General features: G+C 42.8%; 1 protein-coding gene across 6 annotated transcripts in view; it reads left to right on the top strand.

Moving 5' to 3' along the window:
- Window positions 1-15,058, top strand: part of LOC103623850 (phospholipid-transporting ATPase ID) — an 84,801-nt gene that overhangs the window by 50,383 nt on the left and 19,360 nt on the right. For all 6 annotated transcript variants that reach the window (XM_017746578.1, XM_017746582.1, XM_017746580.1 and 3 more), the window contains 9 exons: window positions 800-958; window positions 1,670-1,758; window positions 6,720-6,916; window positions 8,029-8,237; window positions 10,302-10,345; window positions 11,896-12,061; window positions 12,852-13,040; window positions 13,794-13,909; window positions 14,766-14,930. In XM_017746578.1, the coding sequence (XP_017602067.1) occupies window positions 800-958; window positions 1,670-1,758; window positions 6,720-6,916; window positions 8,029-8,237; window positions 10,302-10,345; window positions 11,896-12,061; window positions 12,852-13,040; window positions 13,794-13,909; window positions 14,766-14,930 (1,334 nt within the window). The remainder of the gene's footprint in view (window positions 1-799; window positions 959-1,669; window positions 1,759-6,719; window positions 6,917-8,028; window positions 8,238-10,301; window positions 10,346-11,895; window positions 12,062-12,851; window positions 13,041-13,793; window positions 13,910-14,765; window positions 14,931-15,058) is intronic.

The following is a 15,058-nucleotide window of genomic DNA, read 5'->3' as shown; positions in this document are numbered from 1 at the left end:
ATTAAGTGAACAGACTGAACTCTTAGATTGCCTTTCAGTAATTCATATTTGTATTTTCCAGTTCTTTTCAATACATCCACAGGGCTCTGCTTTGAATCTTTAAATGACAGGTGCAGCTGTTGATTTAAATAGTCGTTCTTGTACTGAGGTATCTGAACACATTTTATTACAATAAATAAATATAAAGCATGGAAATAGACACTCCAATCACTTACAGTGTCAGCTGTGTGGCCAAAGAAGGTAGCGGTATCTTTTTATATGCTCCTGAGTTATAAAACAGATGAAATTAAAAAACAGTGAACAAAGACACCTCAATTAATTACTCTTCTGCAGCCTTCAGGCTATGATTTTATTCACTTGGGCTCCTGCAGTTTGAGGTAAAATGAAATAAGAAAAAAGATGATGTCAGCACTTTTAGCTAAAATTATCCAGTGACATCCTACCACTATGAACTTGCTGTGAATGGATTAAAAGTACATTGCTGGTTCAACATTTCTTCTCACCCACATAAAAGTTGTGGAAACTTTGTTTTGTACTCTACCAATAAAAAATTGCCATGTTCAAAGAATTGGATAGATCCACGTCCATTGTGGTCCTTTGAATTACAAGATTCATATGGGGAAGGAGCAACATCCCAGAACATGAGTAAATATAAGGTATAGGATGGGAATGACAGGGTTAGGAGTCGATTGCAACAACAGTGTGAAATATGTCTCTCTGAGGAACAGCTGGGAATGCAGTATTGATGACACCTTTCTGGACCAAGATTTTCATTTTTGCTTTTACCTTCTTTTTACAGGAGAAATCAGATGTGAGGCACCAAATAACAAACTGGATAAATTCACAGGAACTCTTACTCTTCGAGGAGAGAAGTATGCCCTGGACAATGAGAAGATGTTGCTGAGGGGCTGTACTATCAGGAACACAGAGTGGTGCTTTGGACTCGTTATTTATGCTGGTAGGTAAAAAGACTGACATGTGGATTGCAGAGCCCAGCAGCCCTAGCATGGGAATACATCACACCCAGCATGCACAAAGGAATCAAGTATTTTCCTCTTTGTAAAGTATGTTTCTACCAGGTACAAGAAGAAAAAACTTTCTTGTTTCAGAAATGCACACAGCAAAGTACAGGAGGGGAGTTTTGATGACTAAGAAAGAATGTAACAGTTAAATTTGGTTAAGAATTCTCTCAAGTTTATTGGATTAAACACTCTGTATCATTTCTATGTGATTTTAATCCATATTGGAATATCAGAGTCATCAATAATATTATTGATTAGATCTACGCTTTTCATGAGCACAGTCCTGTTGTTTCTGTACTCCTCTAGACATGTGAGATAATACATAGTATATCACCAATAACATAGCAATATCTGGTATTCAGTGAAGAGTGATTAAAGCTGAAAGGGAGGGCTGAATGTTGAAAGAAAAGAGTTGAGTCAACATCCAGAATTAATGGTTTTATGTGGCTCTCTCCATGTAGTCTCAGACAAGTGGCTTAACCTGTTTCTGCCCAAGTTTCTCACCAGCACTCAAGACTGTGCATACCTGACTTCAAGAGAGCTGCAATGGTTATTTATGCTGAAAAGCACCGTGGGGCCTCAGAGGGAATCAGCTTTAGAACAGCTAAGCTTTATTACTAAAATTAACAAGTGTGCTTCATCTCCAGGGCCAGACACGAAACTCATGCAGAACAGTGGAAAAACAACTTTTAAGCGAACAAGCATCGATCGGCTCATGAATGTCCTTGTGTTGGTGGTAAGTCTGATTAATGTGCCGTTCTTCAGATGTGTTCATCATTTCCAGATGCTCCACCTCATTGTCCACACAAATGGGGGAATATCAGAAGTGACTGACGATAAGAAGAAAAAGTACATAATAATTTATTAGCAGCCTGAGTTCTGCAGCACCTCTGCCAGCCCGTCTTGCAAAGCAAGGCCATTACATTGACAGAATTAAGGCCTTTTCTTCTGAGCTTGTCATTTTCTCTGCTCCTCCTTGCTCTGCATTTTTGTGTGAGAAATATTTTGAAGCCTGCAAAGCCCTTTTTTCTTCTAGTAATTTTGTCATTTTCTATTTAAATAAACATTAGCAGTTCTCTCTCTTCCTCGTGATTTGTTGGCATCTCTGGTGATATCTGCATAGGACTTGGTAATTGAGTTTGCTAATTTACATGATGCCAGCTCCTGACTTAACACGTTAGGATAAATTATTAGATATGGTCTCATTAATGCTAGGAAACTGGTGTTTTTAGCAGCTGGGAAATTTGAGAACACTAATCTTACATAGCAAGCACTCTTCTCAGATTGAAAAACAGATTTAATTTGAGGGTTAAGCTCATCAGTGGATTTAAGAAATGGCAAATACTTCCAGACCGAAATAGTGATTCTTTTACAGACTCTCTCAAGGTTTTACTGCTTGACTTCAAAGCCACTCAGGGAAGGAAGACATACACTCTGACACTACTTTAATCAGTGTTGCTTGAAGAAAAGGTCTTTAGTTTCAGATTTCATTTTCCTTTGAGTGCAAATTTGTCATGCTTTCCCATGCATGCTGCACAACCTTCAGTTTATGGTGGGAACTGGGACTGGGAAGGTCTGGTGGTCAGTGGTCACTGTTACTGCTTCTTCCCTACTACTCTTGCTCTCCAGATCACCCTACTATCCAGCTGGGGACAGGATCCATTCCCAGGCACTGGTGCAAGCCCTGGAGGAGGCATCCAACAGCAGTCTGTGCATCACAGCAAGGCTGTCCTGAGCTCTCCCTGCCCTCTCTGACTTCACGCCTCCTCAGCACTGGGGCTTAAGAGCACACACATCTCCAGGGTGGCACCACCCTCCAACCTCCACACTTCATCTCAGCCCCTGTATTTCTTATTTTTAACTGGGATCCCAAAAGTCCTTTAGGTGAGCCCAGGGATGTCCAGCAGTGCCATAGCACAGAGAGCCACTCCAGGGTTGTCTTCAACCCATCTTGAGGCTTTGCTCTGTGTACAGTAAGGACATGCCCTTAATTTTAGTAACCTTGCACCAATCTCTACCAAGGGAAAATCTTGGCTATCATCAGCTTGTTTCCCTCAGTGTTTTCTTCCCTTCCTCCCCTGAAGTGGACAGCAAAACCAAACAAGGTTTGGGCCTCTTACATTCAAAATTTTGCGAGCATTTGAGGAACTTCACATTTTCATAGGTGTTCTGCTATGCTCTGACTGTGGAGGAGAATGGGCTCGGGGTGATCCACAGGGCACAGAAACAGAGCAGAGGAAAACCGAACAGGGAATCTGGAATTTAATGTTAAATTAAGATTTGCTAAATCTCCTTTCACAAGACAAGGGTCCCACGCAGAACTTTCAGTCTGTTTGGCCTCTCTTTATAAAAACAAATGAGATGAATTTACCTCCTGGCTCTGTTTTAAAAAAACTGAGCAACTTGCAGCTGATTGCATCAGCCTCTGCCTAGGTTCTTGGGTGCTGGAGGAGCCAAGGGTGTGTTTGTCTCCTTTACACACTTTTAAGAAACATAAAATTTTGATGTCTAAGTAAAGCTCTATCGTACCCTAAACACCAGACTCTTTGGACACCTAAGAGGATGTGGCATTGGGTTTTTCCAGCTCACTGGGTGGTCAAAGTTTACAGAGCGTGGTCATAAAAACAAGCAGTATATTGTGCTCTCTTGAGTTAAGACAAAGTAGCCACAACTTACTATAAATAAGTCATTTACATGTAGAGAAACTTATTCCACATTAACACTGGCAAAGTTATTTTGTGTTTATTTGCCCATAAAACTTCCAGGCACAAAGCAGTATTTAAGTAGGTTCGCCAAAGGAGTGCCTGTTAAATGTTGCCCTGGTCTGCCCCAGCAAGGGTTAATCAGAAGTGAACATTTCCAGATGGCAGTCATAGCTGTTTTGTCATATTTGGAGGTGTTTCTCATCGATCTGAGACAGAAGTTAATGGTCCTCCGCTGGGGATGCACTTGCCAGCTCCAAAAATGCTTTTTTCTCCAAAACCTGCTTCTTAGCATGCTAGGAGGAGCAAATTTTCAGAAAAAGAGAGCTCTCACATTCATCTCTTAAACAACTGACTGCTTCAAATCCCAGAGCAGAACACAAAGCACCAATTAAGAAACCGAGACTGTTTTAATTCACAGTCCAACAGTCAATGTTCGTCTTGAAGTCAAAAGTCACTTACTCTTTACAAAATTCTTACCGAGAGGATCTCCAGCAGGCAGTGTATGGGCAGGACCCAGGGAGGGAGGATGTTCATGCTGGGAAGCCCCATGAGCATGCACAAGCCTATGATTTTTCATGTCCTTCTCTTCAGGGCTGTGGTTACAATTGCGACACCCTGCACACAGCTGTTTCTATGCACGGAAATTAATCTCCAGGGCTGCTTTTAATGGCTTGGTCCTTTGCATTTGTCTCAGAGCAAACAGCATGTTAGTGAGCTTTGTGCAAGCGTGAGTGTTGCACGAGTGGGGTCGTGAAAGCACTGACATGCCCAATGCACAGAAAACAAAATGGACATAAATTGAGTGCAACTGTGGGCAGGAGCTGCTGTGGTATAGAATCACAGAGTGGTTTCAGTTGGAAAGGACCATAAAGATCATCTTGTTCCAACACCCCAGCCATGGGCAGGGACACCTTGGGAAAGTTCAGCTCCTGTCTTGCCCCATGCATGTCAATTGCTGAATCACACATTGAAATTCCTGCATGGATTGTGATATTCTGCAAAGGATAATTTTTAACCTGTGGGGCAGTGAGGTGGGTCATGCCTCTAATATATCCTTAAGTCATTGTAATTACAATGGCACATATTCAAGTATGTTTTAATTTCTGGTTCACAGAGGTTTAAAAACACTGCACCACATTCCTTACCAGCAAGCAATATTGTCTCCATTTCACAAGTTGAGTAATTTATTTGGCTTCACACAATTAAATAGAAAAGCTACTACTCGTGTGTGAAATAAATATGTCCCCTGACACTCAGTCTGCCACCTTTTCTTAAAGTTCCCTTTTGTGGCTTTTTTATATTAAAATTTGAGTTGATCAGGCATGAACTTTTCACCAAGTGATTCATATTGCTTCACAGAAGTATCTTTCTTCCTGCCACGCTTACCTCAGCAGTACAAATATTAGCTTTACCATTAACATTTCTATGTTTGTCCCTCAATTACTGCTTTTTAAAAAGGTTGATTACTGTTTTAATGTGATTGTTGCTGTGTGGCCTTTACATAATGGTCCAAGTTACTGATAATTTTTCCCTAATGATTATACTTGCAAAAGATGATTTTTAATTGCTCTTTTGTGCAGCCTGTTGACTCCATATCTTCACTTTTTTTCTTATTATATTGGCTGGTTTATGTCAAATGTTTGGAAAAGCCTGTGCCAAAAGAATTATTTTGTTATCATTTGTCCAGGAAGGATGTCAAGTTAACTGCAGTTTATCTCCCCCACCATCACCATTTCTACATTACAAATATTGTAATTGTATTAGCAGGATTCCAAAATGGTGGGGCTTCCCAGTTTTTAAAACATTGTTGAAAACTAACCTTATTAAAGGGAAAGTTAAAAACTAACCTCTAAGCTTCCATCTTTGAATTAGATGGACCTGCTGCATTGAAGATGCTTATCAGCAGAGAGAGCCACACAGTGCTCTGTGTCAGTAGACATAATCTGCCTTTTTCATTTACTGTAGGGCAGGTAATTCCTTCTTCTTCCTTCCTCCTTCCTCTTGGAGGACTGTCTGTTAACATGTTTGCTTTTCACACACCTGCTTATGATTTTATTTTTTTCTTTTCTTGATATTTTTTGACGGTTGGATATTCACAGTTCTATAATTCCTTGCAGTCTGTATTAATTTCTGCTAAATTTCCTTCTTCCTGTTCTTTTTCTGTTCTTTTCCAAATAATTGTATTGCTACACTCCTGTCTTCTTTTAATCAAAAAGTGCTTTATGACCTATGTAATGTTTTTGTGTCTGTTAAATAGTGTTCCTGAGCAAGCCCCAGTTTTCAGTAAGGTATCCCAGTTTGAACTTCACTTCCCAGCTGCTGTTGCCCTGGTTGCTTTAGGCTTCAGGAAACAGGCTTCTCTAAAGCCCAAGGATACACATCACTGGTTGGTGTTGCTTTTTGTTTGCTCAAAGGAAGTGTAATCAAATCGTGAGGGCAGATACCAAGGCAACCATTCTTTTTGAGAAAGCAATTATATCTCCTCTAACCATCAGAATAATATCCAGTGCTGAACTCCAAACTGTACGGTGCTGGATTATCCTTAGTAGTCTTTCAGAAATTGTGAGGAATACTGTGATACATCTGACAAATGGCCAGGTAAAGTCCTCCAGACAGTTTCTATTCCCAGGTGTGCAGCCAGATGTTTGAGGATCCTCAGCTCAACTCTCCTCTAATGAGATTTGGTGTTCTGCAGCAGACTGTTGTAACCACCCTAGCTGAGATGTCTGCTTGGGATTTAAATCCCCAGCTGTTTGAGGACTTTTAATTCCAAGTTGCCAGACTCTGCACTGTGTAACTTTGTTCTTGAGGTAAAAGTATCATAATTTTGCTGGTTTTTCCTCTTCATCCCTAGGAACATTCTCCTATGATTCAGGCTATCCAACTCTACCCCATTAGGGTCTTCTAACTAACCTGTACATAAAAAATTCCGTGTCTCTAAAATGCAATACATTTTGTTTGGGTTTTGAATTTTTTTTTTTTTTTTTTCCAGATCTTTGCATTTTTAGCATTGATGTGTCTCATCCTAGCCATTGGCAATGGTATCTGGGAGCATGATAAGGGCTACTACTTCCAGGTCTATCTGCCCTGGGCAGAGGGTGTCAACTCTGCCCCCTACTCCGGCTTCCTCATGTTCTGGTCATATGTGATCATTCTAAACACCGTGGTACCAATTTCACTCTACGTCAGGTACGTGCCGGAAGCTCCTTTCACTTCTGATCTTAGGAGCCTTTGCCTTAACTGGGAGCAGCATTTTCGTTAAAACCTAACACAGCCCCATCACGGATGATCCTACACAACCACATTCATGCTTTTCCTGTTTCTGCTGCCTTCAGAAGGCTTTATCAGGGTTGGAGTGGGGACAACAGTGAGCCCTGAATGAGGAGAGGATGATTTTGCAGTTAAAGGGGAGGTGTAGGTGTGTAGGATGCTATAGGAGTAGGGCTGGAAGCCTGCCACCATTAGCACCTTGCTAACAGTGAATGAATGGCCTGTTCTTTGAGGTAGCTTTAGGACTGTGTGAGGATTGCCAGGTAAGTAGGTACAATCAGGTTGAAGTACTTGGTGTTATATTATCAGTGTGATTGTTGCCTCTTCCCAGACAGTGCAGAGATGTGTTGGTTATTGGTGATAGCCAAGCAGGAGCGACAGGTAGGCAATGTGTCTGTGATGCTCTCAAACCTTGGGGCTGGGGTAGAGATTGCATAGCCCTGTTTAATTTATCATTGTACCTGCCATCCGTCACCTTTGCTACTGAGACTCTCTTTTGTGCTGGTAACCATGAGGAATGAATTGCATTCCTGTCCAAAGTGAAAATCCATGTCATCTTCAAGCTGATGCCACTCTTTGGTTGTACTGAGTGACTCAATGGCTCTCTTGCTGTGGAGTTCTCTGTTGTTTGAGACATGGCTGTGCTCAGCCCCTGGCACTGGGCTCAGCCCAGCCCACAGCTCTGCTGGAAACCATCTCCTGAAACAGCACCAAGTGAAACCCACTGCTCTTGCCTCACTTCTCAGTCCAAAAACTTCTGAAACTTTCCAAGTACTTTTATAAAGTACTGCTTTATAAAACAAAGGAAATGAGTTTGCTGTAAACTTAGCAGATCATTTCAGTGAGCCTTGATTCAGCATCCCTTACCACAGGCCGCCTGTGGACAGATGAGTTCAACCTGTCGTTGAACTCAGCCTTCAAAGGGTTGACCCTACAAAGTTGTCTCCTAATTGCAATTGATAATGGTGGTGCTGAAGATAAAGACCTTGTGCCTTAAGGTAATGAATCACCTTCTCTTTCTGTTTCATCAGTGTGGAGATTATACGCCTGGGTAACAGTTTCTACATCGACTGGGACCGTAAAATGTATTACCCACTGAATGACACACCAGCTCAGGCCCGAACCACTACACTCAACGAAGAGCTGGGACAGATCAAGTACATCTTCTCAGACAAGACAGGAACTCTCACCCAGAACATCATGTGTTTCAACAAGTGCTCCATCAATGGCAAATCCTATGGTATGTTACCTGTTTGTCGTGCTCTCTGGGTTCTGTTTCACTGTGTGCCTCTTCATCCACAGAGACTAAATCTGATATCCAGAAGAGAATGCCACGTAAGGAGCTGCAATGATCAAGTGCAAGGCTGCCCATCAGGGATGTCTGGACAGCCTGATTGCACCACTTGCCACATATTAATAGTTTCCCCTTCTTTCTCACTCTTTTATCTCCCATTTTCTGCCCCACTGTTATCCCAACTAAAGAACCAACACTATTAGTTTCTCCTCATTTGTCCCAGATTTACAATATCTGTACTCAAATTTGCAGGGTTTTTTTTCTGATATCTCTAATTAGGTAGTCTCAGCTTTTTATTGTATTATTGACATTGTTAGCCAGGTATTATTGCTAACCTTGCAAAACATAACATGTAACTCACATAACTAACTCCCTATTAATCCCTTATAAAATCAGCCATCCCTCCTGGGGCTATCTGCAAATTTTGTCAGATTCTCACACTGTTGTCTCTCACTTTCAGCAATTTCTCATGACATGAGTAGTGATTTTCCACATCCTTTTCAGGTAGTTGGACTAGTCAAAGACCTGGTCTTTGTCCTTACACCTGACATTCTTCACCCATCAGAAGAGAGAAAAGTTGGTAGGGAGTTGGAAAAAATGGGGAACAAGAGTAATTAGTTCTGTTAGGTCCTAGAAGTCATTGGTTTAAAAGGCTTGTTCATGCTATGGCCCCAGGCAGTTTTCTTCATACTGCTCAAGAGGTGCTAACACTTCTCAAACTGCCTAATTGATTAACATCATTAGATGCCCCAGAGAAATTAGTCACTGCTTATTCGTATATGGATGCTTGCTTTGCCTGTGTCAGACCCGTTGATGCACTAATGTGCCATAAAGCTTGCATCCTTTCTTAGTACTGTCAGCTGACTGGAAGAAGATACTTCTTCCTATCAATCTGTGTATATTTGGAGACCACCATATCTCAAACAGTGATACTATGCTATCTGACATAGTACTGCTAAACAGTTTGAAATCTCTCCCGTCATGTGTCCTTAACTGACTTTTCTGAAGCAGATGTCACCACTAACAGATACAGGGTAAGGGTTCAAGAAGTGAATGGGAAATACAGGCAAAGAAGTCAAACAATCTATTGCCTGTAGTTTTCTAAATGTTTAGCTTCTTCTAGCACAGTACTTCTCTGCTGTTCAGGGGCATTCAGAAAAGCCATGCCAGAAAGGATGATCTAGTTCTGCTCTCCTCTGGGCTTAAGGGAAGGAGGTGTACAAAAGCCTCTTGGCTATGGTTCCCAGGGAATCAACTGGTGCTTAGGTTCTCAGGAGAGGTGTTTACTGTGTTTTCTTTTATACCCTTGGGGCCTTTGTGAAGGCACACCAGCACTACACTTGAGGTTGGTCACAGTTGAGGTTGCTGGGGCAAATATGAGTCAATCATTCCTGTAGTTCATTGCATTTCAATCTTATTTCTATGAAGTGTTGGGACTGGCTGGCCTTGGCACAGTCCAGACCTTCCTAGTGAAACTTGTCTCTGGGCAGAAGTTCTAATTATGTATCCTGGAGATGACATATCTTCAATTCCTGTAACCAGATCATGTGTCCAGGGAATATCAGTAGAGCAGCCTTGCTACCTAGATGGGGGGAAAATGGGCTTTGAAGACCACTTTTCTGTGAGTGTCCAGGGAGTGCTGCAAATAGTAGGATCCAGGAGCTGGATTTTGAAGGAGAAGGCACAAGAGAAGTCATCCCCTGGAAGCACTTTCATTTCCTACTTAGCACTAGATCCTCTCTGGGTTCAGCTCAAGACAAGTCTTCTTTACTCAAATGCCAGTCATTTTTATGGTAACTGCTGTGTGTTTCAAGCATCTGTCAGTCTCTGGATTTTGTCATGGACCAACATAGAAACTGATTGTTAGTATCATCAGTCGTCAGTGCCCGTGTCAATTTACTGAAACTTTTAAAATAGATTCTAGCTCAGAAACACTTTAACCAATTTTGTGGCTCAGAGACTGCACTTATCCACAGTGTGTGGCTATAATTTCATCTTTCTTGCTTGCAGGTGATGTGTATGATATGTCTGGGCAGAGGATAGAAATAAATGAGGTAAGTGCTCAGGTGCTGTCAGGATCTTTGCTTTCTGTGGACCTGGATAAGTACCAGTGGACACAGCCCACAGAGGCATAGCTTGTGGTTTTGACCCTGCAAGAGCTGATGCTCTTGATGCTCTTAACAGTGATGTGTGTTCCTCTGGATGTGAGAGAATTCCCAGAGTTAAGTTGCTTTCCAGTAAGCCTGGCTTAAACCTGCAGGTCGGGAACAGCCCACTATCCCTTCTGCTTCACCAGACATCCTGGTGCATGCACAGCTTCTCTTGAAGACCTGACCATTGGTGTTTGTTGGAGACTTGGACATAGATGAATTTTATTAACCTTGGTATTTAATTAAAGCTTTAGTGAGGAATTAGTGAGTGCAGTTTATACCAATAGCAAGGTCACTGTCAAATTCCTCTAATGTCTGGGCTTCAGAAAGTGTGAAAATACGTCATTTCTACATTTCTCTTTAGCCTCTGCTTGCTGGCACAAACACACATGTCTTTATTTCTAAAATGTCTGAAAGCTGCATGCAGTAATCCAAATAACAAACAGCAAGATGATGATGAAAGTCCCTCTCCCCGTTCCAATGATTCATCTCCAGAATGAATTCAGAGCTCAAATTGCCCACTGAAACAGGCTGTTTGTCCTGAGTGCTGTGCCTCCAGCCTGCCATCTCTCCGTCAGCCTTGCTTGGTGACACACACTGGACCCCTGCCAACTGTCCACCCCACTCTGCTGCTCGTGACACTCTGTGGAGCAGAATCCTGCAGAGTCCTCCAACAATCCATGATGCTGCTGTGCCTGGACCTTGCTGTACAGACGAGTGTGGGAGGGGTCAGTCTGTGCTCTTGGACTGAGTGCTAAATGTCAGTGTGCAGCGGTCAAAAGGATGATTCCCATCCTGGAAACTCTGAGCTCACCGGAGATGGGGCAGGAGACAGAATTGTCTGAGGCAGGCTTGGCAGTCCGTTACTCCATGACACATGGTGCAATGAGCTTCTGGACATTTCTCCAGTGTGTTCTACTCTGCTTGACAAAATGGGCAGTGCCCATGGAGTTTAACCTTTACGTCACCTGTCTGTCCTATTTTTTCCGCATCAGGATTTTTTCTGGCATTGAGAGAATGTGGTGGATAAGACAACCTTTTGAATTGTTTCAGACTGGGCTCCTGCATTCTAGTATCACAGGCAGCCTTTGACATCATGAACACAATGCCTCCAAGCACGCATGTGTTGAAGGCAGGCACTTCTTTGCTGTAGGTATCCATTGGCAGGGATCCTGTTGGAGCATGAGCTGCTGCTCAGAGAGGCAGTTTAGTTAATTGGTTTGTAGCTTGAATGGTGCTCTGAAAGACACATCTAGTGCCTGTCCTGTCCCATGATTAAATACCTTTCATGACCTCCCATTTCCTTAAACCCACCAATCTCTGTCATGAGCAGCCAGCCCTGCAGGATGGGGTCCTTTGTAAATGTGAGGAGCAGAGAGGGCCTGTGTTGGGCAGGCATTGGTGTACAGCTGTGTGAGAGCTCAACAAATAATACCAAGCCATGTTTTTTTCAGAACACAGAAAAGGTTGATTTCTCATACAACCCATTAGCCGACCCAAAGTTTGCCTTCTATGACCACAGCCTGGTTGAAGCCGTGAAGCTGAATGATGTCCCAACACACAGGTTCTTCCGGCTGCTCTCACTTTGCCACACAGTGATGCCAGAGGAGAAGAAGGAAGGTGAGTACTGTTGGAGGCGCTGGAATGAGTGGTTATGTTCACTCGCACCACAGCATGTCTTCTCTCCACAGAAGCTGTTATTGGTCCTTTTGGCTCCCTGGTGATTTTCTGTAGTGTGGCTACACATAAATCAGTGTCTTTGGAGATGCCACATGGGAAGAGAAAGGACCAGGGCCTCCACTGCCTGTGTGTTCCTATGGTGGAACAGACGTATCATACTGCAAACACCACATCTCTGGAGTGCGGAAATTGCAGGTGCCACGGCTTCCCTGGGGTGGCAGAGGCTTGCCCCACTCTTTCTCTGCTCTTCTGCTAGTGCCACAAAGCAAAGAACATAGAGCACCTATTCACTGGAGACTCATTGGCTCCTCTCACCCAGTGTTCCCACAGCTACTGGGTCAGCCTCCTCAAATCCCAGGCAGGATGAAAACCATGCTTTAAAGGCTAGAATTAATTGACAGGTATTAGGTGAAAATACTGATCAGAAAAATGTGCAGATCTAACTAGAGGAGGGTAAACCCAAGGAACTTGTCCTCTCAGTGAGATGTTAGACTCCAAACAGAGTGATTAAAATCCCCAAAAGAATCCAGGGGGTCTCTTGCACTATCCTGGAGGATGGGTTGGTGGGACTTGATGGAGATGTGTGGACATAAGGTGCTTTTTAATGCTGCACTTCTGTGGATAGACAGAAAAGCAAAGGGATAACTGCTGTATAATGTGTTGGATTTTGTACTTTTTTTAGCTCACAAATAGGTCAGATGCCACATTACATTTTTTTCTTTCATGTCAGGTAACTTGGTGTATCAAGCACAATCTCCTGATGAGGGAGCCCTAGTCACTGCTGCCAGAAACTTTGGATTTGTGTTTCGGGCTCGCACACCGGAGACCATCACTGTCGTGGAAATGGGAGAAACAAAAATATACAAACTTCTGGCCATTCTTGATTTCAACAATGTTCGCAAGCGAATGTCTGTGATTGGTATGTTGCCTTTGCTGCTTTCTTTCCTTCCTGACTTTTTAGGTTCTGGAGCTGTCCCTCATTCTGCTATGATCCATTTTTCTAGGATACCTCTTTTGCAATGTGCTCTGAATAACATTTATTTCTGAGGGCTTGAGATGTGTTGCCTTGGCTTTGTAGTTACACAGGAACAGTGCCAGAAAAATACTTAAAGGAGGCAGGTGGGAGAAATCTCAACATCTGGACCACAGGGATGCAAGCCAGCCTCCTGAAGACGCTGAGCTTTTCATGTATCTTGCTCCCCCCATTACAATTAATTAGCTTTTAAATTATCAGTGAAATTTGAGGAAGTAGGAAAGGAGAAAGCAAGAATGAACTGAGAAACCCACTTTCCTGAACAGAAAATGGAGAAATTATTCAAGAAACCTTTTGTAGCCTTTATTAACCCTCCAACATACTCAAATATATCAGGAATATCATAATTGTAGTTACAGTTTACTGGTAGGAGAAATAGGAAAAGTAGGACCAGTTCCCTAAAAACAAGTTGTTCTTAACTTCTGAGTAAAGTTATGTCTGTAGGGACACCGTAGTGTCTGCTCAGACCAACGCACTCCCGTCTTTTCTAAGCAGAGCTTGTCTTGATTCCTGGGAGTTTGCCAAAACTTGGGGAAATTCAGACACCTGTAGAAATTTTTCTTGATTTTGATGGAAGGTCTGTGTACCCCAAGAGCATCATTCTGGGATTTGTAGCATTTCTTTTCCTCTTCCTCACAGTGCGGAGTCCAGAAGGTGACTTGACTTTGTACTGCAAGGGGGCTGACACCATTCTTTATGAACTGCTTCATCCATCCTGCAGCTCTCTCAAAGAGGAGACCACAGAACACCTGAATGTAAGTGCTTCCTTCTCAGCAACATCTCTGCTTTTCTCCAGTGTACTTTGTCTTCAGAAAAAAAACCCCAGATTTTAGAAGCAGCACTTAAGCACCAATTTTTAGTTATGGAATAGAGAAACAAATTAATTTATATGGCCTTAGGTATCAGATTAGTTGCCTAAGCATGAGCACCAGGTGCCATTTGAACTGCTCCAGGACAGTCAGCAGATCAAGGGAGGTGATTCTGTCCTTCTGCTCTGCTCTTGTAAGACCTCACCTGGAATACTGTCCAGCTCTGGGATCCTCAACTTAAGGACATTGACCTGTTGGAGTGAGTCTATGGCTACGAAGATCATCAGACGCATTTCACAAATACATCTTTGCTGTTCCACCAAACACTGAGCTCCCCATTGTACATCAGAAAGCACAGTTACAAGAACTTGCTGAGATGCAGTGACTGGCTGTGCTCATGCTGTGCATTTCAGACAGAATTCATACCCTAAAAATGTTGAACCCATGTCCAAAATTGAAGGTTGTGTTCAGTGTTTATTTAGGTCTCACTACTCTGGACCTCTTGTTGAGAAATATGAGCCTGGGAAACAAATGCCCGGTTACTGTAGAGCTTTAGAGCCAGAAAGTAGAAAAGCCCTTTTGAGTTTTTTCTTCATAAGGACCATGGATGGCAACGTTAAAGTGGCCTGAAATTGCTATTTAAAAATACCACAACGTTTGTGGCCTAAGATGTAATTTTTTCACCTTTCCTCTGCAAACTTTACCAAGACGCTTTTACTGGTCTGCTTTCTGAGGGTCCTTTGTAAGGCTGGCTGACCAGAGTGTTCTTCTTGGACCTTTCTGCCTCACCACTGTATTGCAGGAGTTTGCTGGAGAAGGCCTGAGGACACTCGTGGTGGCCTATAAAAGCTTGGAGGAAGATTACTTTCAGGACTGGATCAGGCGTCACCATGAAGCAAGCACTGCCTTGGAAGGACGGGAAGACAAACTGTCAGAGTTATATGAAGAGATTGAAAAAGACCTAATGGTTGGTAATTCAGGGAATCTGGGCCAAGCTGTGGGGGAGGCAGCGAGGGTGGTGGTTTGTCAATAAACAGCTCAGTATGACTTTGGTAAACATTGCTCTGCAAACAGTTCAGTGGGCTGTGTGACAGG

This window comes from Corvus brachyrhynchos, unplaced genomic scaffold, assembly GCF_000691975.1.
Source record: "Corvus brachyrhynchos isolate BGI_N302 unplaced genomic scaffold, ASM69197v1 scaffold139, whole genome shotgun sequence".
In the NCBI taxonomy this organism is placed as follows: domain Eukaryota; kingdom Metazoa; phylum Chordata; class Aves; order Passeriformes; family Corvidae; genus Corvus; species Corvus brachyrhynchos.
Note: the sequence above shows the minus strand (reverse complement) of the source record. Positions and strands in the feature narration are given on the sequence as shown.